General features: G+C 42.2%; 2 protein-coding genes across 2 annotated transcripts in view; one reads left to right on the forward strand and one right to left on the reverse strand.

The window, feature by feature from the left end:
* Positions 1–5,515: 5,515 nt before the first annotated feature.
* LOC145504570 (late cornified envelope protein 1E-like) overlaps positions 5,516–16,015 on the forward strand; it is a 65,359-nt gene continuing 54,859 nt past the window's right edge. Inside the window, exons 1-2 of the mRNA XM_081485657.1 lie at positions 5,516–5,630; positions 10,179–11,879. The gene's annotated coding sequence lies outside the window, so the exon portion shown is untranslated. The remainder of the gene's footprint in view (positions 5,631–10,178; positions 11,880–16,015) is intronic.
* On the reverse strand, positions 7,209–7,532 carry LCE7A (late cornified envelope 7A). The gene has a single exon (XM_081486990.1). It carries the CDS (start codon positions 7,530–7,532, stop codon positions 7,209–7,211), a length of 324 nt encoding a protein of 107 aa, XP_081343116.1.

A 16,015-nucleotide genomic window follows, 5' to 3' on the forward strand; every position in this document is an offset into this window, starting at 1 on the left:
GAAGGTGCTGTAGAGACTTTGCAGAAGGAAGGGGCTTCCTGTGGTTTCCACATAGATGGGACCAGGGCAAGCATAGGTGAGTGTGGGGACATCTGAAGGTGCTTGCCCCAGTCATGGGCCACTTTGCTGTCTCCACACAAAGATGACCTTTTTTCTCAGCCCTCTCACCCTGAAACCAAAGTCCCTGCTGGCCCAAGTGCACACAGCCTTCTGTTTGATGAAAGGGGGTGGTGTCCTTCCACACAGAGCTTCAGCTCCCTCTCAAGTCTTCTAGCTGCTGGCATTTGCTGAAGGCCTCTTGCCCCCACTGTGGCTTGGAAGCCCATGGCAGACCCAAGCCACACAGGTTCTTAAGGCTCCCCTTGCCCTGAACTGGGAAGGCGATCTGTTTGCCTGGCAACTCCAGATCAGCTCTGGCCTGGCTAAACCAGAGAGCTCTTCTGCTACCTGGTGGCTGAACCAAATTTTCCAGTCACAAGGACCCCTTCCAAATTTCTCCTTCTTTGAGTACTTTTCCTCAGCTTCTGTTGTATCTTGTATCTACATTGGAAGGACTGATGTTGAAGCCGAAACTCCAATACTTTGGCCACCTGATGCAAAGAGCTGACTCATTTGTGAAAAGACCCTGATGCTGGGAAAGATTGAAGGCAGGAGGAGAAGGGGATGGCAGAGGGTGAGATGGTTGGATTGCATCACTGACTCAATGGACATGAGTTTGGGTAAACTCTGGGAGTTGGTGATGGACAGGGAGGCCTGGTGTGCTGCAGTTCATGGGGTCGCAAAGAGTTGGACACGACTGAGTGACTGAACTGAACTGACCTCTTTCTTTTACTATTGTTAATGATTCTTATATTGAACTTCCCTTTTCTAACTTACTGGTTGGTTTCTATAACCTGGTTGGACCAATTGCTACAGTCATATAGCCCAGAATCAAAGCTTGCTTCTAAAATTTATTCAGCTCTGTGACCATGAACAAATTATTGAAACTCTGATTCCTAGTCTGTAAAAAGAAAGCAGATTACGTGCCCTTGTACAGTCATTATGAGAATTACACAGAGCACATTAAGTGCCTAGAAGTCAGTAACCTTTGTTGGATGTGGCCAGTTAAGGAGATAGAAACACAGAAAAAAAAAAGTCAGAAAAGGAAAATATAAGCCAGAAAAACACCTGATAGAACAAAAGGCAGAGAGAAATGTTAACATAAAATCAAGCAAAAAGAAAATGAGATGAATAGTCAATGGTCCTTGAATTTACTTCAAATGGCAAACATTTTATACAATACTTACAATTTAGAAACCATTTCAAAATACATTATTTCATCTAATCTTCACAATAAACCAGCTTAGTGTGTATTGTCATAAATGATGCTGTCATTTTCAAAGGTCCAAGATGAGACTGAAGAGACATGTTGGAAGCCACCTGCTAGCTTGTAAAAAGAGGGTCTTATCTACCTGCATAGCCCATTGTCTTCCTACCATTGCCCTCTTGTGGTCAAGTAGATATTAACGCCTGAAACATATCTGTCAGCTCACAGAGCTGCAAGTCTCCAACTCTAGTCCCCAAAGAAGACTCTACACAACACTGAAGGGTGTCCAGCCTGACTCAGAGAGGAAGTGTTTCTTATAATAACCTAATCTTGTCAGTTTAAATTTTTTGCTCTGCATTAGGTCGTACTTAAGATTAGCCCAGTAATATATGTACTAATTCATTAGTGAAGTGCACGTGTTATTTTGTAATAGAAATGTAGCTCTAGAGGTACATTTCCCAAAATTATTTGAACAGGGCACAGGTGATATTTTTAAATTTAATAATGGAAGAACGCATTTAATTTTATTCAATAAATACACATAATGCCTTCTGTTAAAACAAACAAACAAAAAAACCTTATGTTAAAGAAGAAAAAAAGAAGATTCCACAAATTGGTTTTCTCAGTAACACATCAAAGAGGAATAAATTTGTGTAGTAAAATGCCTAATGTTTAATAACACTGAATAGTATTTCAAGTGTATTCTGATATTGAAAAATAAGAGAAATATTATTGCATTTTCCCATCCTTTAGACAACATATATCAAGATAGAGATTAACCAGAAATTCTATACATGAATTAACGCCCAAGTTAAAGGTCATGTGCTCCCACGTCAAACAATCTATGAGTGACTTTATGGTTTTCACTGGTTAGGCATGTTATTTTCTTAAACATAGTTTGCATGCTAATAATAAAAATAGTAATAAAAGTATCATTTATATCACAATGAAATTTATATTTTATAAAGAAAAATATCACTTGAAATTATTTTTCATAGAATACCCATTGATATAGCATGGACTCTTTAATGTTCTGTGGAAACTTTTAAATATTTTAACAACTACAACAATTTCTCAGATAAAATCTTATATTGGGACCACTATATGTAAAACAGACAAGGGTTTATTCACTTAAGTTTACTTTTGCATTCAAATTTATATCAATTAATCAATTAAGATAAATTAGACTATTTTGATGAATGCAAAATAATCCATGGATAGCAGATGGCAGTTGCAGTTTTATTATCAGTTTAGCATCCCCCCTTTTCTCTGGATTTTTTTTTCTGGTTGGACAGTATTGGTAAAATCATAATTACTATTTTGCAAATGGTAATCAGGGCCTCTACTCAGAGTTGCACAGGCTGCACACTGCAGAACACCCGGGGGCACCAGGAAACCCCCACCTATAGGTCAGTACTAACAGTAGTTGGAATTTGTCTGTTTCTTTGTTTTGGTTTCAAATCCCATGGACAGAGGAGTCTGGTGGGCTGTAGTCCATGGGGTCGCAAAGAGCTGGGCACAACAGCAACTAACACTTTGTTTTGGTTTCAACAGCTCAGTTTTCACTGTCAGTATACTTTTCTATTAGGCTAATCTCAACATTTTGAAAAAGGAGCCATAGTATCTGGCAAGCAGAAAGTCAACAGTGACCTTGACGATTTGGGTGAAGTGGTGGAGATAAAAGCTTGACTGACTAGGTTAAAAGAAGAATTAGAGACAAAATGTACAAAGAACACTTTTGAGAGTTTTATGGCAAAGAAAACAGATCAGATGAAAATTATCTCTGACTCCTGTTTTCCTTATATACACATATCTGTTTACCAGTTAATCCTGTTGGTCCAAGCCAGCATTAACACTTGCCTTGATTAGTGTGGTGACCTCCTACTTGGCCACTCTGTGTGTGTGTCTGTGCTTTATCGCTCAGCTGTGTCTGACTCTTCGCGACCCAATGACTGTAGCCCGCCAGGCTCCTCCGTCCAGGCAAGAATACTGGAGTGGGTTGCCTTGCTCTCCTCCAGGGGATCTTCCCAACCCAGGGATCGAACCCAAGTCTCCCACATTGCAGGCTGGTTCTTTACAATCTGAGCCGCCAGGGAAGCCCACTTGGCCACTCTGATCTGCCCTTAACCCCACAGTCTATTCTCAAAAAAACAGCCAAAATTATAAATTATGCTTTTAAAACATGGGTTAGGTAATGGCACACCTCTCCCCCAAATCTACTAATACATACTCATTTCACTCATTATAAAAGCCAAAATTCAATAAGATCTTCATAAACTGGATCCAAGTTATCTCTGTGCTCCTACAACTACCCAGACATCCCACTCCCTCCATCCAAGCCTGCTGGTCTCTTTGCTGTGCCCGAAGAGCAAGCATGCTTCTGCCTGAGTTGTACTCATGGTTCCCTCTGCCTAAAATGTTGTTGCTCCAGATATTCATGAGGTTCATGTCTTCATTTCCTGTAAAGAAAATTTTATCACACAGGCCTTCCCTCACCACCCTGTATAATCTAGCAGCCCTCTTGCCCCAGCAGTCTCAGTTCCCCAACCTTCCTTCATTTCTTCTCTATACAAATTAGTAATCTTTAAAATATATTAAACATTTAGTTATTGTGTAGTTATTGTCTGCTTTTCTCACTAGATTCTAAGCTCCACAAGAGTAGGACTATTTTCTTTTTGCTTGCAGCTATATCCTCATCTCTGAGTCTGATGCCTAGCACATAGTAGGTGCTTAATAAATATCCATTTAATGATGTAATAGTGATTGGATGTTTCTTTTTTTTTTTTTTCTTTGCCATGCCTCCTGTCTTGTGGGATCTTAGCTCCCTTACCAGGGATTGAACCTGTGTCCCATGTGGTGGAAGCACAGAATCCTAACCACTTGACTGCCAGGGAATGCCCACAAAAAACTAAATTTATTCTCTCTCTATCTTGAGACAAAAGTTTTAGTTTCATTGTTTATACTTGTCTGCTGATTTAAACAGCAGCATTGCAATACTATATATGTTGAGCTTTTTGAGTTTATTAAACAGATCAGTAAAATTTGGCAACTAATTTATTAGTTTAACTTATGCAACTATGATATATTTATCAACCATAATTATGTTTATAAACAAAATGATCATTCTTATCATATTCAAAATATCTGTGCTAGGACATTGCCTCTATATGGGCAATGATCTGTGGTATAAAAAAGTAAATACTGTTTCTTCTTATTTCACACAAATGACACTGGAAATCTGGCAAGTTAAACTCAATTTTTATGAATTGTTTTGTCAGATCTTGTTTTGTGATGTATCAGCTTCCCATAAAATCCATTTGTCTTCTGCTGCAACACGCAACAATTTCTTTAACACATATTAGCAGCAGTAGTCTCTATACAAAGCACAACTTCCATAGTTTTTCTTGCCATTGCTTTTGTAGTCTCAATAAAACACTACTTTTGCCTATTTATTTAATAGTATATAAAAAATCTGATCTCAATATATAGTTACTTTCTTCTGTTGAGTACCTATCAATCACCTTTGTATTTCTTCATCTGAACATATTGTAGCAAAATGGAAAGATTTTCACCAGCCATCCTCCTGTTGAATTTGAGGTGGAAGATACTTTAAAGAATGAAGCTAGTGACCATGAAGGATCTACTTTAATAAATAAATATTTAAAAGGAATAAATCTAGAATGTGACAATAAGAATATTACTCCTTAAATAAACTGATATAACTAAAACCTTAAAAATGCACACTGAGATGTTACCCAGTTTCTAATCTGACATCTACTAGTGAGGTTAGCAGTCCTGATGATCTCCAAAGCATTATCATTTGTCGCTTCTTATTTAACACTTTTGGTGAGCATGCTGAATATTATCACAGCATTTTAAACATACACAAACACAGTCTTTCTCTCGCAGACATCTCAAAAATCTCTGTAATACCTCTCTGGACTCCTACTGTTCTTTTTGTTAGAGGTTGAAGACCACTGAACTAGAAGTCCTTTTCTTCGGACAGAGTATTGGGAAGTAACAAAAGGTGGTCAGGTTTACCTTCATTCTAACTGCCAGAGCTCTCAGTGCCCGGGATGCCCCTGGTCAACCATGAGTTTCAATACTGTATTGTGATCCAAGAGGATGGCCTAGTCCAGCAGCCTGCAAATGTCTCTTCTGCAATAACACACCTAATGAACAGCATTCATGTGTGAGACCTACTCCACTGCATGAACCCAGATGTTTTAGTAGCTGTGTGGCTTGCTTCAACTAAGCTGGGACTATGTACAGTTTCTAGAGGACTGATCATAACTCCATCTTTTGTCACTCACCAGCCCAACAGGTAGCCATGTATCATGAAACTGTGGTTAAGATCCAGAGTACTAGAATAGATTGGGAGTTTGGGACTGACATGTATGTACTACAATATTTAAAACACTTAAAATAGGTATGCTAGGGACTTCCTTGGTGGTCCAGTGGTTGAGAGTCCACCTGCTGATGCAAGGGACACGGGTTCAATCCCTGGTTCAGGAAGATTCCACATGCCACAGGGCAAATAAGCCCATGAGCCACAACTACTAAGCTGGTGCTCTGGAGCCTGTGAGTTGCAACTACTGAGCCCACACATCTAGAGGCTCTGCTCCACAATAAGAGAAGCTACTGCAGTGAGAAGCCTGTGCACAGCAACTAGAGAGTAACCACCACTTGCTGCAACTAGAGAAAGCCCACGTGCTGCAACAAAGACCCAGCACAGCCAAAAATAAATAAAATAAATGAATTTAAAAACAAAAATATTTTAAAAAGTAGATAACCAGCAAGGACCCACTATATAGCACAGTGAGCTCTGCTTAATATTCTATAATAACCTAAATGGGAAAAGAATTTGAAAAAGAATAAATGCATATATAATTGAATCACTTTGCTGCACACTTGAAACTAACACTTGATTAACTAATATTGTTAATCAACTCTGCTCTATTATAAAATAAAAATTTAAGAAAAAAGAACCACGGTGCTGGAGGAAGGGCAGAAGTATTACTGTTGCCTACGGCCCACTGTTAGTCTGGAAAAAGTACTTTGAGAACTTGCTCCCAAACCCATGCCACTTGTCCCATTAAATAAAAGAGGGAAAGAAATGACATGGGATGAAGAGCAACAGCAAGACCCGAATGTCTCTCAGGGGTATTGTGCTCAGTGGACCTCGGCATATATTCCCACCAGATTCTGGCACCTGAGTGAAGAGAAGGCGTGAGGGGCTAGGTCAGGCAGATTTGCTCAAAGAGAGTCATTTTCATGGCTTTCTGAACTGAGATCTGGAAACTACAAGTACCTTTGTGACATTTCTTTCTTAAGCACATGATTACCCCAGATAAGAAGGATCTGGAGGCTAAATTCTGTGGCTGGGAAGTAGTGTGTCTTTTATGAGTAGGAAGAAACTTCAGTGATGGTGGCAGATGGGTCCACAGAAGTGGAACTGGGTCATGATACTTTGGGGACACCCCCCTCCTATTCCTCTCTGGATCTTTTTTAACAGCCTCCCAAACCGCTCAGACCCAGGGTCTACCTAAGAGGGAATGTCCCACCTGGTGTCTCTTCGAGGAAGTCTGCTTAAGGAATCCAGATTCCTGGGAACTTCTCAGAGCCAAGGCTGGGGGCATCAACAAACACCAAGAAGTTCTGGGTGCCAAGACAGATAAGCTTTATTTTTGCACACTGATAAGGCTTTGAGAAGCAGACTTTATTCCAGTATTTGGATCTTCTTGACCTAAGACCAGAGCTAAGGCCGGGAGGTGCGAGATTTTCGGGAAAAAGAGGAATTCATCTCAGCAGCTTAATTCAGGAGGAGAGGGAAGAATAAGACCGAGAAGTGACGTTGGCTCCAGACTTGGCTGTGGCTCTTTGGATTCTCAACAGTTGCAGGTCAGCTGTAGTCCCCAAAACCGTGGCAGCAACTGGAACATCCAGCAAGCTCCACGTCTAAGCAGCTGGAAGGCTGGGGCTGGCGTCGGTAGTTGCTTGGGAACCGATGGGATACCAGAGAGCTGCAGCCTCCAAAGCCAGAAATAGAGCAGCTGGAGACATAGTGAGTGCGTGCAGGAGGCAGGAAGGGAGCCGGGGCCTGAGGAGCCTGAGGGGCCTGAGGGGTCTGAAGGGCCTGAGGGACCTGAGGAAAGCACTTAGGTGGGTATTTGGGGAGGCTCTTGGTGGGGAGCTGGTACTTCTGCTGGTTTTGCTGGCAGAACATCTTGGAGAATGTTCAGTTGCTCTGTAAAGCAATGCAGATTTTCCAAAAGTTCAGTGAATATAAACTTCATTTGTATCAGTATTTTCCCCAGAGTCTGATGTTCTGTAATTGATTCTGTGGCTCCAGGGCCCATATCTTTGTAGCAGAGTAGCCCTACTTTCCTGGCATAGGGGGAAATCAGCAGTGGGTAAGTTAGACTTTGGTAACACCTTCTCCAGGTGGCTAAGTGGTTAAGAATCTGCTTGCAAGGCAGGAGACATGGGTTCAATCTCTGGGGTTGGGAAGATCCCCTAGAGAAGGAAATGGAAACCCACTCTAGTATTCTTGCCTAGAATATTCCATGGACAGTGGATCCGGTGGGCTGCAGTCCACGGGGTTGCAAATAGTTGGACTCAACTGAGCACGCATGCACACACACACACACACACAAACACAAACACCTTCTCTGACCTGTTCTGGTTCTCCTGAGTCTTCTGAATTCAAAGGCAGCAACGTAGGGCACTAGATAGTTCCCCAAATCTTAAATTTTTAAAAAACATTTTCTGGTTTAAGAACCCTAGAAACCACATGTTTAGCCTGAGCCCATGGTCAAACTAACTGGTTTCATCATTTGCCTTTTTTTCTTTCTTACATCATGGGCTCTGCCTTAAGCCCTGTGTGGCTATCTCTTGTCTTACAAAGTAACCACCCCTCACCCTTGGCCCAATCTCTGGTTAACATTTATCCCCCCTAGGATTGCTTCTTCTGAGCCACCTCAGTGATTTCCATGAGCCTGACTGTCCTTCATTTACGAGGTAGTTCCCATTCTCTCCAACCTGGAGTGGCTTGTCTAATTGATGTGTGGCAGTCCTGGCCCTCCCCAAATTGCCATCAGTTCAATGAAGACACTCACCTTGTTCTTCTCACCTCAGGCAAGTAATGGTATATCAAATGCAGTGAGGAGACAGTGTGATCTGAGGCCTTTTATACATATCCTGCACCCAACTCAAGGGAATGAGCCACGGTCATATGAAAGCTGTTCCCAACCAGGTCTTTATGAGGACCATTTCCCACATTCCAGGGGCTCCGTCACTCTGTTATACTGGGTCATTACTATATACTCATGAATATCTTTCCAGAGCATCCTCCCCACCGTAAACCCTGGAAGTATTTCCATAAAGATGAGAAGATTGTGATTTCCAAGGGATTTATAATGGAACAGAACAACCTGGAGATTGAATTTAGGGTTTATGGAGGAATCCAATGCATGCTTGAGATGAAAGCCACAAATGTTGGGTCACCCAGAACATGTGTAGGAGTTTCTGAAAACTCTGTTAACAGATTTGGGACCAGTCGTCCAAGCACCCTGGGGCCACAACCAAAGGATCAGTGTATCTGATTCAGATCCCAAAGTGTCTAAAACATTGACCAATGATGTTGCCTCATAGAAGAGCCCACCTGGACAAGACTTCAGGCCACTTCTTACCCTCCACACATGGATGACAAAACTGAAAGCCAGAGAGGATGAGGGAGATGCTCTGAGTCTTACAGAGTCTGAACTAGAAACCAGGTTTCCTAACTCTCTAGCTAGTTCTTTCTTTAATCATAGTTCCTTGTTTCTAACTTGCTTGAAATCTACTAGCTCCCTTCCCACCAGCAACCTTTCCTAGTTTGCTTTTCTTAGTTCATCATTTCAACCACATTTTGGCCAACATATTACAGATGTGAGAATTGGAACAAAGAAAACCGAGTGCTGAAGAATTGATGCTTTTGAACTGTGATGCTGAAGAAGACTTTTGAGAGTCCCTTGGACTGCAAGGATATCAAACCAATCAATCCTAAAGGAAATCAACCCTGAATATTCATTGAAATGACTGATGCTGAAGCTCCAATATTTTGCCCACCTGATGTGAAGAGCCAGCTTGCTGAGAAAGATCCTGATGCTGGGAAAGATTGAAGGAAAGAGGAGAAGGGGGAAGCAGAGGATGAGATGATTGGATGGCATCATCAACTCAATGGACAGGAGTTTGAGCAAACTCTGGGAGATGGTGATCGACAGGGAAGCCTGGCGTGCTGCAGTCCATGGGGTCACAAAGAATCAGGCAGGACTTAGCAACTGAACAACAACAATAAATAAACTTTCTTGCACCTTTAGCTTGTCAATGCACTTGACTGACAAAACGCCAACCTTGGCTGAATCTTCCCTGCTATGCCTTGCTGCTATAAAAATAAAAACAAAACAGATACTCTGGATGGTTGGCATCATCACTAGATCATAATCATCCTCTCAGTGTCTTAGTTGAGCCCAAAACACTGCTTGGCAATCCTGTATGCTTCTCTGTACTTACTCTGCACACACATATTGACTTTTCTCCTCTCTTGAACCTTCAAAACATTCACTGCTGCCTCCCGATAGATGATGCTGCCTCCACTTCTTGGGGCAGACAGTAGCTGTCAAGTTGAAAGTGTTCCACTTCCCACCATCAACTCTTCAAGCCTATCCATGCCTGCAACTATCTTCTGTGACTTCCTTTGTTTGAGAAGGATCAGCTCCTTTTCTTTTCTAACGCCTCTCTACTCCTTTGCTCTGGATTCCTCTATCTCCTACAAAATGTCATCGTAGTTTCCTGTACTTCTCATTGCACCATGCTTGCATTTATTTTTCAGTATCTGTCATCCTGGATCACCGACTCAATGGACATGAGTTTGAGCAAGCTCTGAGAGATGGTGAAGGACAGGGAAGCTTGGTGTGCTGCAGTCCATGGGGTTGCAAAGAGTTGGAGATGACTGAGTGACTGAACAACTACAGCCTGGATAAAATGAAATCTCAGTATTTGTTAGTTTACTGTTTATCCTCAGCACCCACAATAGCTGACATCTTGTAAGGCCTCAAAAAATTTTTTTGCTCAGTGAATTAATGAGCTATTTGTGATTGAGGCCAAGGTCTCCCTCCTTTCACTCCTGGAGAGAGAGTACCTTGGGAGGCCAGGTCAGTGGCAGGTAAATAGGTCAGATATGGAGGCTGCTCCCACGGTGGAGTCATCAGTGCCAATCAGCCACAAGAATTTGGCAATGGAAGTCAGGCCTCTGGTCCTGGCTCTGCTACTCCTCCCTGGGTTTCAAAGGAGACTGGACCAGATGGTCTCTGTACATCTTCAAATGTGTATTTCACTCATTAGCATCAGACCTTCAAGGACTTTCCCTGGTTTGCTATTGTCTCTGAACTTATTTTATCTGGGGTCATGAGTGGAGGTGAACTTGATGAAGAAGGAGGAGATGATGGCTAGTGTGTATGTGAGGATGTGAAACACTGGAAGGTAAGACACGTGGAGAGGAAGCACTTCCTTATAGTCTATTTAGTTCATTCCATTTAGTAGAGGAAATTACTTAAGTCATCTGGCTGTGACAAAGCAGAGTATTATGTATATGTGTGGCTCTTGCTTAATCATTTCTCTCCTAGCTAAGAGTTTGAGCTATTGAAGCCCAGATCTGTGGGATGGGCAACATTATGCCCCTTCTCTGCATGGCCTCCACTAAAACATTACAAATAATTTTCAAAGGTTGAAAAACATTGTTCTATGACATTGATCTAATACCATCAATGAACCATTGATTCAATCATGAAAAATTATTTATCCCAAAGAAAGTCCTTTCTAACCATAACTTGGAAATGACCATTTTAATGACATTAATTTGTTCACTGAGTACCTACTGGGTGCAAGGTTTTGTGAATTCACAAAAAAGGTAAAGATACTTCTTTGCCCTTAAGGAATGATACAAGTGAGTTGATGTGAGGGAAAGGAAGGGAATTAAGATTTATTCTTAACCTGTCGTCCATCAGTCTTGTTATTTTCACTATTCCAATACATTATCTCATTGAGTTTCTTGCTGTTAATCCCATGTTACACATAAAATAAGTCAGAGGCTCAAAAACAGAGTGGGAGTTAGTCAGGGGATGAGAAGGAAACTGAACACACACATAGGCACAGAGATGTGAAAGGGCTTGATCTTTTCCAGAAACAGAATGGCCATCCTGTTGGATAAGAGCCAGAAGCGGGACACTAGCTGGACAAAAAGGAAGGGAGGGCCCGGAGCATCAAGAGAGTTACATACTGGGTTGTGTACTTTAGCCTATAGATTAATGGCTTCCAAAATTATATCCCTTGAAACCCTATTGCCTGGGATGTTCAAACATCACCTCCTTGGAGAGCCATAACTGCAGACAGTATAAGTTGTTCTGTCTTGGGTCACTTCCAATCCCCCCTACCTGCCGCCACCATTGCTATTGTGCTAATTTCATGTCTTTGCAGGCACAGAAGCTGCAAAAAGATGGTTCTCAGAGTCAGGGCACTACCCTTTGAATCATAGGTATGTTATTTACCGTTTTTGAGCCTCATCTCTTTTTCTTAATCTATAAAATGGGGTTAATCTGTAAAATAAGAACCCCATAGAACTATTTACTGTGATAACGAGAGTAACGTTTAACACGTAGTAGATTGAAAATACATTTTTGTTTCCTTCCTTTCCCTCACCATCTTACTGATAAGAGGATTCCTTAAAAACTTTGAGTCAGGTTTTAAAAGATTGTTTATCTTTAATTCTTGACTATGTGGGCTCTGTGGGGGTGGGGGTTCTGAGGTGACATCAGTCTGGACCTTCCACTTATCCCTTGCTGCAATCAGAGTCATTACATCTTTGCCTGCTGTATATATTGGAGGTAAACAATCAATTTCATCTGAAAACTAGATTATGCTGCCTAAAATAGTTTGACCTTTTTAAGAGACAGTTGAGGCATCATTGACCATTTAAGCAAAGAAGGAACATGATGAGATTTACGTTTTAGAAAGATGCCACAGTTTAGGTGGCCTTAGGTGCCTTGACTTGATTACACGAGCTGATGTCTGTGGTGACAACAAGGCTACAAGTCTGATGTGAGGATCAGAGTGGGACTAGGGGGGCTCTTCTGTTAATGAGCTTGTCGATAAAGGGACTGGTTGAAAGGTGATTGAAGGTCTTCCCTTGGCAGAGGCCTGTCTGGACTGGAGAATTCCTTGTGCATTTCTGGACTCTTCTCTCATCTGCCCAAACTCCTCCTCACCATCCTGCCTGCCTGAGGATTCAGGCATGCTCAGGATTCCTTCTGTCTTGGGTGTGCCCTTAATAGAAGGGTGAGGAACCAACCAGGCCAACACTGGCATGTGTGAGATTCTTATCAAGTTAATTCCTAAGAGATGAAATAAAGGAAAACAAGGATCTTCATTCTGACTGAGCAGTGAGATCTTTGAGCCGTCTTCCTATGGGCCAGAACACCAGTGGGTGGGCAGACTGGTGGCAAACAGCCTAGGGAGAGGATTCATGGTCCTCTCAAGGGCAATGGGATTCACATTTGGACTGTTGAAGGACCCATGATGCTTGCGCTTGGCTTGGGATGGAAGTCATGACCTGCATTCAATGATGGCCCTGCGGGTCTGAACACATCCCAGTTAGGGGATAGAAGAAAGGGACACGATCTACTCAGCATAACACATCCCCATCTCTTGCTTCTGGGACTGACATGGCCTCAAATCCAGTCACACTCCTCCGTCTGCAGAGTGTGGACTAGAGACATATGCCCACCTCGTCGTATAGGATGGTGGTTTGAAAGAAGAAAACAGCATCAACACTGAGTGGGGTTCTGTGAGCTGTAGGTACAGCATAAGCGTTATCATTCTTTATTGCAGTTTCCAATGTTCACCAGCTGCTGAGTCTTCTTCCTGTGGGACCAGGGGACACACAGCAATGTCATCTGGTACCAACATTATGGCCCCTCTTTTCTCTAGGCTCCCATTGTAGAAAACTCCCTTGGAATGAAATAGCAGGTCATCCCTAGGGCATAGGCCCAGTCCTGACACTGACCAGCTGTGGGTCACTTGCCTCTTCCAGGCTGCAGTGTCTTCACTTGCAAAATGAGTGTTGTTGTTGTTCTTATCTTGATCTCTCAGGTAATGATGGAGGCTGCTTGATCTTATTAGGACCTGAGTGACTTTCTGATTTATCATCTTTCATGGTTGTGTTGGTAACAAATATAAGCATCCTTCTTTGAATCCTGGGCTCCATCCTGACCCCTCAGTTGACCTCAGTGAGTCGAGCAATAACTAAGACCTCCTGAGTGTGTGCTCCATCACTCAGTCATGTCTGACTCTTTGCCACCCTAGGGACTATAGAGCCTGCCAGGCTCCTCTGTGCATGGGATTCTCCAGGCAAGAATACTGGAGCAGGTTGCCATCTTCTCCTCCAGTGGATCTTCCTGACCCAGGAACTGAAAACTGCATACCTTGCATCCCCTGCGTTGGCAGGTGGATTCTTTACCACTGAGCCACCGGGAAGCCTACTAAGACCTCTAGGGCTTATATGTACAAATGTCACCATCAAAGGACCCCTTTTAGTCCTAAGGTCAGAAAAGATACAGAGAGATCACCTTGCCTACTCCTTTTCCTCCAGGCAATGATCCCAAGAAGATATTTCTGAATCTTCCAGGAAATGAGATACTGCAGCCTATAGTGACAGAGCTTTCCTGCCCCTGTATAGCTACATCCCTCTCTTCTGATGCTCACAAAGTGAAAAGAACAGATCTTTGACTCTGTCATCCTACCATTCTTAGAGATTTCTGTACTCATAATATCTCTGGTTCATCACAACCCCATGCAAAAGACTTCACTATCATTCTCTCCGCTGTGCCAAAGAGACAGAGCCCAGTAGATCATATCCCTCAGCTTGCAATGAACACATCTTAAAAAAATCAAGTACAATATTGTGAAGCCATTAACCTCCAATTAAAAATAAATAATTATTAAAAAGAGAAGAAGAAAAAGGCAGGGATAGTGTTACCACCCCTTCCCCCAAAACGTCAACTTCAAGTTGGATCAGGAGGTTATCTTTACCTAGGAAGCCCTGTACTGTAAACTGTTAGAGGATAGGGCTCAGGCATTAAGAAAACTTAGGCAAGTTGCTCCGAGTGTGAGGCCTGCAATTCTCCTCTGTGGCATTAGGACTTTCTGCTCCGTCGGTCTGTGAACCTGTAGTTCTAAGCCATTCAAGGTTTAGGGAAGTAATCCCATAAGGAAAGTCTGTCACATTCCTCCACATTTATACTACATTTCACCAGTTTTACTCTCTCCTCTGAACAACGCTATGAGTTAAGTGTTACTGGTTATGAAAAAAACAGAATATTGGAAAGTTTATGTGTAGTGAAGATCATACAATTCTAGGTTTCTGAGTAAGAGGGCCAACCCAGCAAGGAATTGCCTGAAGCAAGGAAAGAATTCTTTCAGTCTTGCCCTTGGTGCTGTTACAGATCAGAGACTTGAAACCTGGCTGTGCATTTGAGCCATTTGTGGGAAGGACTTTTAAAACACATGTTCCCAGCTATGACCTATTGAGTTGACTCTGAGGAGTGGGTCTTAAGCATTCCCACTGCTTAAATATTCTCTAGGTGATACTGCTAGTTTGAGAAACATAGTTCTAGAGTGTTCTGGTAGTACCTTGGAATGAGAGTCAGCCCATGGAACATTCTGGCGACACTACTACCTTTCTCCAAGCTCCTCCAGGGATCTTCGTAGGCTATTAAAAGATATAAGGTGCACAGGCAATTCACAAACTCATTCAGCCTTGGAGGAGTCTTGGCAAACATCTAGTCAGGTGCCTACATCCTCTCTCCCATCTGCCTGATTCTGCGCTTTCTGGGCTCAAATAAAATGCTTTCATTTGGATAACTCATTACCTCACAAACTAGGCCATTACTCTTCTGCTATTTTTTTTTAGAAAATAACTCTACTTTTATAAGCCCATCAATATATCTGACTTGGCAAACCAAAAACTTACAGGTCCCTGACTTAACTTACCATCTTTCAATCTACCAAATTGTGTTGTTTTATCTCCCCAGTAAATATCAGTTGAATGTAAATAAAATTGATAATGGGCTTCCCAGGTGGCTCCGAGGTAAAGAATTAACCTACCAATGCAGGAGATGCAAGTTTGATCTCTGGGTTGGGAGGATCCCCTGGAGAAGGAAACGGCAACCCACTCCAGTATTCTTGCCTAGAGAATTCTATGGACAGAGGAGCCTGGTGGGCTACAGTCCCTGGGGTCGCAAAAGAGTCAGATGCAACTTAGTGACTAAATAGCAACAACAACAATGCAAAAAAAAAAAAATGAAAGAAAGAAATAATAATAGTACCTCAAGAAGCAATTCTTGATATATTAGTCAGTAGAATGAGTGAACTAATTACAAATAAAATATGTCATTTGACTTGGTTAAGTGTCTATATTTCACACCTGAGAGTTGGAGGATCAGATACATCATTAAACAGAGTTAAAATCGTGACAGAATTAGGATGAAACTCAAGGTCAGTTGATTTTACCCAGTGTTCATGCTTGGGGTGGAGAGGTGACACAGGGTTGAGAGGGGAGCACCGTCATTTTGAGAGCGTGGCATAGGGGCTAAATGTCTAGTATCTGCACTCAGA

This window comes from Giraffa tippelskirchi, chromosome 5 (genome assembly GCF_054371585.1).
Source record: "Giraffa tippelskirchi isolate mGirTip1 chromosome 5, T2T-mGirTip1v1.2.pri, whole genome shotgun sequence".
In the NCBI taxonomy this organism is placed as follows: Eukaryota; Metazoa; Chordata; class Mammalia; order Artiodactyla; family Giraffidae; genus Giraffa; species Giraffa tippelskirchi.